General features: G+C 42.2%; 1 protein-coding gene across 1 annotated transcript in view; it reads right to left on the bottom strand.

The window, feature by feature from the left end:
• Window positions 1-1,125: 1,125 nt before the first annotated feature.
• LOC119494282 (centrosome and spindle pole-associated protein 1-like) overlaps window positions 1,126-10,188 on the bottom strand; it is a 29,802-nt gene continuing 20,739 nt past the window's right edge. The window contains 10 exon segments of the mRNA XM_037780046.1: window positions 1,126-1,500; window positions 2,882-3,026; window positions 3,216-3,325; window positions 5,649-5,709; window positions 5,847-5,887; window positions 6,221-6,349; window positions 7,088-7,227; window positions 8,119-8,245; window positions 9,360-9,426; window positions 9,631-9,744. Coding sequence (XP_037635974.1) covers window positions 1,328-1,500; window positions 2,882-3,026; window positions 3,216-3,325; window positions 5,649-5,709; window positions 5,847-5,887; window positions 6,221-6,349; window positions 7,088-7,227; window positions 8,119-8,245; window positions 9,360-9,426; window positions 9,631-9,744 — 1,107 coding nt within the window. The 3' untranslated portion in view covers window positions 1,126-1,327.

The raw sequence follows: 10,188 nt of genomic DNA, 5'->3' as shown, positions 1-10,188 counted from the left end.
ACAAATGCATGATCCTTACAAGTTGGACATCATTGCGAAGGTCAATAAACAGGTTTTACAACCATGTAAAATACAATGCCCATTAGCATTGGAACAACAGAGAAATAATCCACCAAACACAAGTTTCCGAACTTTGTTTTTCCAGTTTATATAATAATATCAGATATAATATAGTTCATTGTGTACATGTGTAGTGAAGTCCAAATTGCTGCTATGTTATACACATGAATGAAAGTGAATGAAAAAACAAATCTTTAGATATGTACATTGAGTTTATTGTGTGCATAGAAAGTATGGCAGACTACTTGCAGATGGAGTTTTATGTAATATCATAACAGTAATGTATTGGAGAACATGTCATTATTAAAGTTTTGTTAATTTGAGTCTGGTGCCTTGTAAAGGATGCAAACAAACACTTCATATTATTAAAATATAATTTATTCAAGACATAATTTAGTCATTAATAAAATAGTAAACAAGAACGCGAGTTCTCATTCAAATATTGAGGTTCTCTGACGTAAACAAGGATTTCACAAAAAGTACAAAGCCATTTTTCAGACATTCATATTAACGTGTCCGTCACAAAGCCATGGGTTAGAACTAGGGCTGGTAAAGGTAACGCCATAACAAGTTAACAGAAATTCATTTTAATGCCACTCATTTCTTTAAACGCACTAACGATCGCACTAATGCAACTCGATCTTTCGGAGGTTGAGTTAAGATGCTGGTATCCATTGGAACCAACTTTGTCATACAAGCTTACCGTGAAGGAGGCTAAATAACGCTCCGAACTGGCATGGCCATTTTCAAAGAGGTCCTTTGACCTCTGACCTCCAGATATGAGAATGTAAATGGGTTCTATGGGTACCCACGAGTCTCCCCTTTACAGACATGCCCACTTTATGATAATCACATGCAGTTTGGGGTCAAGTCATAGTCAAGTCAGCACACTGACACACTGACAGCTGTTGTTGTCTGTTGGGCTGCAGTTTGCCATGTTATGATTTGAGCATATTTTTTATGCTAAATGCAGTACCTGTGAGGGTTTCTGGACAATATCTGTCATTGTTTTGTGTTGTTAATTGATTTCCAATAATAAATATATACATACATTTACATAAAGCAGCATATTTGTCCACTCCCATGTTGATAAGATGATTAAATACTTGATAAATCTCCCTTTAAGGTACATTTTGGACTGATGAAAAATGTGCGATTAACTATTATAATGGATTGGCAGCCCTAGTTAAAACCAGCCATGATCTAATGATTCAAAGAAAAGCTGTCAAAAGAAGAAGGCACCTCCCAGTCTCGGGGGGGCGTGACGCTACGTCGTCAACCGCTCCCTCCTCGATGGTCGCTCCAAACATTTCAGCGTGTCCGATGTTCCCGGCCGCATCCAGGGATCCGTGGAGACGGTTTCTGCAGAGCTTCCGTGGTTGAGATTGTGAAGAGAAAACCGGGGAGGGGAGTAGTTGTCATCGGACAGATCCACTGGTTCTAAAGAACAGGAGCAGGGAGACGGAGAGTGAGAAGCGGAGATAACCTGCCTCGTCTTAAAACCAGCCGTTTGCATGAAAAAAATCGCCCCTGCATGGACTGCTACACAACTCACTGTGTTTAATGTCTAAACACAACCATTCTTTATCCAACTACAATCAGCAGTTCCCACATTATTTGAATACTGGCTGAATTTAATGACCCTTGGGCTTTAGAAACCCATTAAGGCCCTAATGTAGAATTTTAATTCAGACATTATGAAGAGCTCTCTACTGGTGGGGCAGTTAAGCATAACAATTGTGCATTTTGTGTTAAAAGCAACACATTTGGCACGGACGTAGGGTTATATGTAAGAAAAGATATAGATATCAGGGCGCTGCAAATTTGGCCCCTGAGGGCCGTGGCAGGTTTGTCTCAAAATTGCCGCCAAATAGGCGCTTAATATTCCTAAATGTTGCAAAAAAAAATTATTTTATGAGTCTTGATGATTTCCAAAGTGTGTTCAAGCTGATCAGATCAGATGTCAGAAGATCACAGACAGAGCTCCTGAGGCCATGCTACTTTCAGATTATGCTAGATTTCCAACATCGTCGACCCAATCTATAAAGTATTTAAAAATAAATAAAAAAGAGACTGATGTTAGTTTCCTTGTAGGTTCAACCAGTCAGCTTGGTCACAGGTTAGAGAGCAGACAGATATCAGCTCCTTTGCTCAGATTTGAAGGCCATCACAAAAATAAAACATTGTCGTATGAACCTGAAGTGCCGACCCAAACTAAAAAGTTCTCATGCGACCTGTGACTAGAGGTTACCAGCAATCCTTCATCCAGCGATATCTCTGTTACTTTTACTGCTAATGAAAAGAGAAATGCAGCGATGGAAAGCTGAAGATCTTGCCGTTCTATAAGTTTGTTGGTTGTCATTCTATCATGAAGGCAAGGGGGTGAAGTTTGACCCTGATGTGACCATGCTCCTTTTAATTGGTTTTCATGCGTTTCTCAGGTGAAAAGCTTTTAAAAAGCACCCTTCAAAAATAAAGAGGGAAATAAACCTGTCTGTGATCTTCTGACATCTGATCTAATCAGCTTGAACACACCTTGGAAAATCATCAAAACTCCCAAAAAAAAGTTTTCTGCAACATATAAAGTGCCTATTTGGCGGCCATTTTTAGAAATGGCTGCCATGGCACCCAGGGCATTTGCAGCGCCCCATATCTATATCTTTTCATAACATATAAACCCACGTTTGTGCCAAATGTGTTGCTTTTATCGCAAAATACACATTTGTTGTGAATATTTCAGCTTAGCCGCCCCACTAAACCTGCTCTGCTGATATTTGCATCAAATACGAGAACCAGCAGAACTGAATCTTTCAAGTCGTACCGGCTGTGTTGCCACGACGACCGAGAGACATCAGACGACCTGTCCTGTGCCGGCTCCTCCCCTCATCTCTGGGCTCTGCTTCCTGCTGCAGTCTGTTACCCGAGTGGGCAGAGTAGTCCTCCTGTTGTCTGGAAGCAGCTCCATCCTGAAACAAACAGAGGACATGAACACAAGAGAAACAATTCAAGTTGTAGCTTACTTCATTCATTGTAGTGTTTGAGCTCACGGGCCACATGGTTGTTGTTTAAGCTACACCACACATCAGAAACCTGTGCAGTGTGTGTATGTGTGTGTGTGTGTGTGTGTGTGTGTGTGTGTGTGTAAAGCAGAGTACCTGGGGGCGCTGTGGCTGTTTGGCCAGCCTCCTCCTCTCCCTGGCTGACAGCAGAGGAGCTTTTTCAAGCTCTGGGGTGCGAGGGACTGGAAAAGCATCACCTAGGGGGTCTCAACACACAGCCAAAAGCTAAATTAGCCCCAGGAATCTCAACTACACAACCTTTGAGAGGATACACTGTGCTACTGTTTTTTGTCCCCACATCTTCCCACTTGGTTACACTCCTCTATATTTACACTAACCAGTTAAATTATCTCTCCTTTACTAAGCAAGATGTACTCAATAGATGCAGATTCCAGTTAACCTTAAATTATTTCAAGCTGTGAAGATTCATTATTAAGTATCCAGCTTTAGCTCTTAAAAGGAGCAGTGTGTAGGATTTAGTGTCATCTAGTGGTGAGGTTGCAGATTGCAACCAACTGAATTAGGGATGATCATTTTGAAACATTTTCTTAACCGATAACCGACAAGATTTGTGCCTCTCATGCAGTGGTGCACCAGCTGCAGGAGCACAACAGATATTCGTTGACAGGAGTCTCCAGTTCACCGTCCGGGAGCGTTAACTTAGCAGCTACGATGCTGCGTTCACTGTCTCAAGCTCACCGTCCGGGAGCGTTAACTTAGCAGCTACGATGCTGCGTTCATTGTCTCCAGCTCACCGTCCGGGAGCGTTAACTTAGCAGCTACGATGCTGCGTGTAGTGTCGCGGACATGCAGCCACTTTCCCAGTAAAAGTCTCCACCGCACATTTAGTTTAGTTTAGCAGGTTGTCAGCTGTGTGTCTGCCCGGCATAACTTTAGCGAGTGGCCAATTAACAGTGTGTATTTGCCACACACGTAGTCTGGGTAACTTTAGCGAGTTTTCTGACAGACGTGTGTGTGTGTGTTGGTGGTGAGTGTGAGGTTGTTGGTGGCGTTATAGATGTGAACGTAGGTGTAGCAGTGTGTGTACAGTTTATTTGTCGGTGAATAAATGATACGAAACTACAGCTGAAGAGACCGGAGCCAACTTCCTGTATACTGCAAGTCCAGCTCCGCCTCTTAAGGTGGGCTGTTAAGATGGACAAGCTTTCTTCCTTAAAGTGACAAGTCGCTCCTCTGAGCCGCTCAGTTTTTGAATTAATTAATAACATTTATTTTAACTGTTTTAACCGATAGCGCTAATCGGTGGTTAACGGTTAATTATTGACATCCCTAGACTGAATACCCCTCCGCTCACCCCTCCCTTTCCAAGCATGTAGGACAACTACGGTGGCCTTCAGGCAAGGTAAAAACGTGAAAGCCCCTCTCTAGAGCCAGTGTTTGGTTTGAGTGTTCTGGGCTACTATAGAAACATGGCGGATTCTGTGATGGACCCGCTCCCTATGTAGATATGAAGGGCTCATTCAAAAACACAACGATTCTTAGTTTCAGGTGATTATACACCAATGGAAACAGTTATGAATATCATATTCCATTTTTTCTAATGAATCCCTTAAAAATAAATACGACCCCACGTTGTGTAAATCGTGTTAACACACAGACTCCGAAACTGTTGTCTGTCATTAAAGTTTTCGTAACATGTTTGATTTTCTGCAATTTTCCATCTCCGTCAAAAAGCACCAAAAACCGCAAAGTTGTATCTAGTGAAGCCCGTCTGTTAAACAGTGTTGGCCGCGGTCGGAGGACGCGGGGGATACCGTAGCTTTGGTCTCCAGAGCCGGTGTCTCCAGGTGCAGGTGTCTCCCCTGTTCCCTCCGGCCGCGGTCGGGAGGCTGAGGCAGGAAAAGCCAACACTAGGATCAGCATTGATTCATGGAGAGACCTTCGTCTGGTCAGCTAACATTACTGCCAAGCAGCTGAAATATAGAGTGATATTGTGCTTTTAGCTGACGTGTGTCGCCTCACTAGTTTTGAGCGACGCTCGTTCATGTCTATGTAGAGCGAGCACAAGCGCGAGCAACAGGACGCTGACTTTCGTTGACTTAACGGCCACAGGTGTCGCTGTTAACAAGACATTTCTGATTCTTACAAACAGTCCCTTTAAGTTGTAGAAACATTGCACTCATTTCAAATGAAACCCAAGCAGTTGAACTCATTGTGTTTAAAGGATCAGAATATTTACTTTCTGTCTCTAGTCTAGACCACAAGCCATATTTTTTTAAGTTTGATATGTCAAAACTTGGTCACAAAGGTCCTTCAGTAGCACGAGCTGGTCAATCACTCATATCTGAAACAAGATGGTGACAGTAAAGTGATAATAATAAATAATTCATCAGTACTGTAGTAGCTCCAAGAGATTTCTCTTAACAATGTTGTGAAACCGAGAGAACCCCAACTCCAAACATTTGTCAAATGTCTGCACCTATATGAAGATACATGTTGCATGTCTTGATTCAAATAATGACAGTAAAAAATGCCTTAATGACATGATCTGCATCGTGGTGGTCTTACCAATGAAAGCACTCTCAGACTCCAGCAGAGAACCCCTTGCAGACCCCCCCATCACACTCCTCTGTAACAGAAACACAACTCTTTTCACAGTTCCACCCTGATAGAATGGTTGTTACGGTACATATAAAGCAGATGGAATAAGGTAGCTGAAGCTCGGGTGTTTGATTAAAACACGGCAATTATTTCTTTTCAACTCACCAGATACTCATTTTGCTGTGGTGGCGACAGGTCAAAATAATCTGCAACGCAAGGACAGAACATTTACTTTATTTTTTTTTTACTACTGCAGACATATCAAAAGCCATAGACCCCATTTACAACTGTCATAATTAACATGTGATCTGCATCTGGATATCCATCCGTCAATATCAGGTGTCACTGGGGCAATATAGAAGCTATAGTCATCATCAGATTTATTGTACTTTTTATTTTACAATATTTCTATTAACGGTGGACCTAGCATAATATACAGTAAGTGAACGGAACTTAACTGTTCTACCACAGATAAATCTCTAATTGAAACTACTGCAAAGGGATGAATAGGTCTTGAAAAAACAGCAGTGAGCTCTGACCGTCCTGAACTGTAGACATCTGCCTGCTGAACTGGTGATATGGATCCCTGTAGTCCTGCCTCCTCCTGCTGAACACACCCACTTCTTGCACCTTAGGAACATCACTGAAGCCCAGTCTGGACTCACCGTCTGACTCACAAACACACATACAAACCATTCACAGCTAATCATGTTGTTTGCAGTAGAGTACAATTAAAGTTGAAGTAGATGAGATTGGAGCAAATATGATTAAAACAAGTTATTTTTATAAAACGGTCGCTATAGCGTGACAGTAGAACATGAAACAGGTAATCTGAAAAAAATCATGTTCCTCTGTGTCCTCCGGTGCTCCTAACAGCATCTGCAAGATTTCACAGACTGGAGGAAAACAAGCAGTAAGAGCTGATCTGAGGTCTGCTGTCCAGCTGCCGTCTATGAGAGCCGGCTGTCAATCACTCGTGAACTCCGACCAAACGGTCAAACTAGGCAGCGCTGATCAAATATGAATCAATATTCTGTTACGTTAATGCCTATTTCTCTCCTCAGATGTTTTCAGAATCATCTTGTAGTGCACGGTTTAGCTGTAAAATGAGAGTTTGTGACGCTGCCGCCATTGTGAAATCTGGTGAAGGAATGCCAAGTTCCGGTCACATGACCGGAGCACAGCCAATAGGAAGGCTCTCTTAATGAAATGACCTGTGATTGGTCAAAGTCTCCTGTCGCGGGTTCGATTTTTTAAAGCCTTTAAACAGAGCCATGATGAGGAGCAGAAGTCTAGTTTTCCCTCAGAACTTTTAAATAACAATATGCTGAAAGGTTAATATGGAATTTTAGCCCAATGAAGCAAAAAATATACTGCCTACTGCTACTTTAAGACTAGTGTATCACCTGTGTATTTGAGCTGAAGGGAGTCATGGATCCGCTGCAGGTTTCTGGGCTCCGTGTTTCTGGAGTTGGGCCTTCGGACCGGAGCCTGGAGCCGCAGCCTGGCCATCTCAAACACGTCCACCAGAGGACGCTCCCGATGTCTGCACAAAAATAAAGACAAGAACACTCACATGGCTCAGCAGAATCCTTCCTCTCATTATTAACCATTAAGTCTGACAATTATTGCCTCCCGGTTTTACGCCTCCGCCAACCAGTCAAGTTGCAGATTACATCCATGTCTGTCCAAAATATCCTCACTTCATCATTTTGTCCTATTAGCACATTTCTGTGAAATTGTCATAATTAGCGTAGGAATTATTAAATTATGGCCAAAAACTTAAACCTTTGACCATCACATTCTAATCTGTTCATCCTTGAGTCCAAGAGGACGTTTGTGCCAAATCTGAAGAAATTCCCTGGTGTGGTATTGAACAGTACGGACAACCCGAAAACATGATGCCTCCGGCCACAGCTATCGCCGAGTCCACATGTATAACGGGATAAAACGGTGGTTCCCAAACTTTTTGGCAGTTGCACCCCCACAGCCCGGTCAGATTACCTCAAGTACCCCTTAAATGACACTATCACTTATTTCTACCATTTATCAATCACCCTTAGCTCACTGTTTTAACTGTTTATCCACTACAGCTTTTATGCAGAGTTACCAGGTTGGTGTGTTTTCTGCAAAAAGTGTGCTACCTAATGATCAACCCGCTGTACTACGCGTTTTCGGCCAGCTGCAGTATTGACAGCAGAGTCTGCAAACTGACTGAAACGTTTTAACCAAGATAAGAGCTGAAAGTTAACCACCGTTCAAACATTGCAGAATTAAAAACATCTTCACGGGACAAAACTAACATCATTCAGCTGGCATTATATTTACATTTTAGGCATAACATGTTACACATGTATACATAAATCCACCAAATGCTGCACTGAGTGATAAATATTATAATCTAACAGTAAGAGTGAAGCATGTGCCTGGGTCTGACCTGTCACTCAGAGGAGAGTCTAACTCGTCCCAGTCCACCTGCTGCAGACGACCCTCCAGACGCTTTTCTTCGCTGCGAAGATGTCGACGCAGCGCCGACAGCTCGCTAAACACTTCGCGCTGGTCACCTAAAAACACACACACAGTCTACATCTGAAACAGTGTTTTAACTACCAATACCAAATGTCAGTACTAAACTTCAACTACTGGGTGATACTGTAATCACAGATGTGAAACATTAAGTAAATAGTTCAGGAACATAGAGAAGAAACATTTTAACACTGTCCATGGGACGGACTGACTAATCTGCAGTGACTTCGGGTCAAACTACTTCTTGGCTCAGATGACATTTTTAAGGGGAAATACATAGGGTAAAACATTTAATGAACAGATATCACCATGAAACTTCCCCAGCTGATTACTTAAATTAAAGGGATAGTTCGGGTGTTTTTGAAGTGGGGTTGTATGAGGTACTTATCCATAGTCAGTGTATTACCTACAGTAGATGACGGTTGGCACGCCCCCGGCTTGGAGAAACAGACAGGAGTACCAACACCGGAGCAAAGCAATACAGTGCTGTGGACGGGGACGGCACCTCGAAGAAAGGTTTACCTAACTAAATAAATATCCGTTTAGTGTACGCTATATTTAGAATATTTTCAACGCTTTATCTTGCCGTCAGACAGGCCTTTCCTTCTCCTTTCCGACGAGGAACTGAACTGAAAGTGAAACTTCTCTATGCTCTCTCCAAAGCCAGCAGGCTCAGATGACAAAATCAGTATAGATACGTTTCACTTTCAGTTCAGTGTCGGGAAATATTCTAAATATAGCGTACACTATATAGCAATTTCTTTAGGTTAGTCTTTATTTTAGGTGGCTAAAATATGTTTTTCTGCCATCTACAGCACTGTATTGCTTTGCTCCGGTGCCGGTGTTCCTGTCTGTTTCTACCTCATACAATCCCACATCAAAACACACAAACTATCCCTTTAAGACAATTTTCTGAATTTTTTGTTTAAATATGAGGTATTATCTTATCCTAACTTCTGGTGAATTTAGTAGAAATGTACAGACATAAATAGACAAAGCAGTAAAATAAACAGCTAAATGTGTATTTTGGATGTGACAAGTCCGAGAGAAGACATGTCTATGGAAGCAAAAAAAAAGCCCAGAATTGACCAGTGCATGAAAAACATTTTTTGCCTGGGGTGTTTCCCCTTAACAGGCAAGCTGATCCAGTACCTGCAGCCCGGAGCTGATTCCTCCGAGCGGGGACAGGAGGGGACTGGAGACCAGACAAAGAGCGCTCCTGAAAGATACAAAGATATGAAAGCAGAGATACCCAACGGGGGAGAGAACACATCCAGGGTAGAAGTTGCTGAGAACACATCCTCTTTTATACAGAGTCAAAAAGTTTGGGCAAAGTGTGTGTGTGTGTGTGTGTGTGTGTGTGTGTGTGTGTGTGTGTGTGTGTGTGTGTGTGTGTGTGTGTGTGCGTGCATGTGTGACTCACAGACAGGGGGGCAGTTGAATGCCGGCTGTCAACAGTGGGGGGCCTAGGGGTGTACTGGTGTAGCCCATGTTTCCTCTGCAGAGCGGGGATGGGAGGTGAGGGCTCCCTGCAGACCTGACAACACACAGACGCCCCCAAAAAAATGTCAAAAACTATGGTTACATTAAATGTAACTTGATGGTTGTCGCCCACTGTCTGTTGGTGTAATTCAAGACTGACAAATAGGAAATACTCTTTACTTTAACCCCACTTATTTAGCATTTATAATCAGTATAAAAACATTTAATACATTGTTAATAACACACTTTAATGTCGTTGTAAGCAGATATGACATTTTAAGTGTTTATTAATGACTAGTTTTGAACAAATTAGAACTTCTATATATATATTTTGCGTTATCAAAACTGTTACTATATTGTCATTATCTGTTTAGCAGCCTCCAATTATAGGCGGAGTTATAAGTCGTGTTTCCATTCAACTTGACAGAGTTTTAAGCGAACATTTGTTGCGCAAATGGCGCAAAAAAAAGAAATGCAAATTGACTGACCAGGTTTGTTT

Source organism: Sebastes umbrosus, chromosome 9 (genome assembly GCF_015220745.1).
Source record: "Sebastes umbrosus isolate fSebUmb1 chromosome 9, fSebUmb1.pri, whole genome shotgun sequence".
Taxonomy (NCBI): Eukaryota; Metazoa; Chordata; class Actinopteri; order Perciformes; family Sebastidae; genus Sebastes; species Sebastes umbrosus.
Note: the sequence above shows the minus strand (reverse complement) of the source record. Positions and strands in the feature narration are given on the sequence as shown.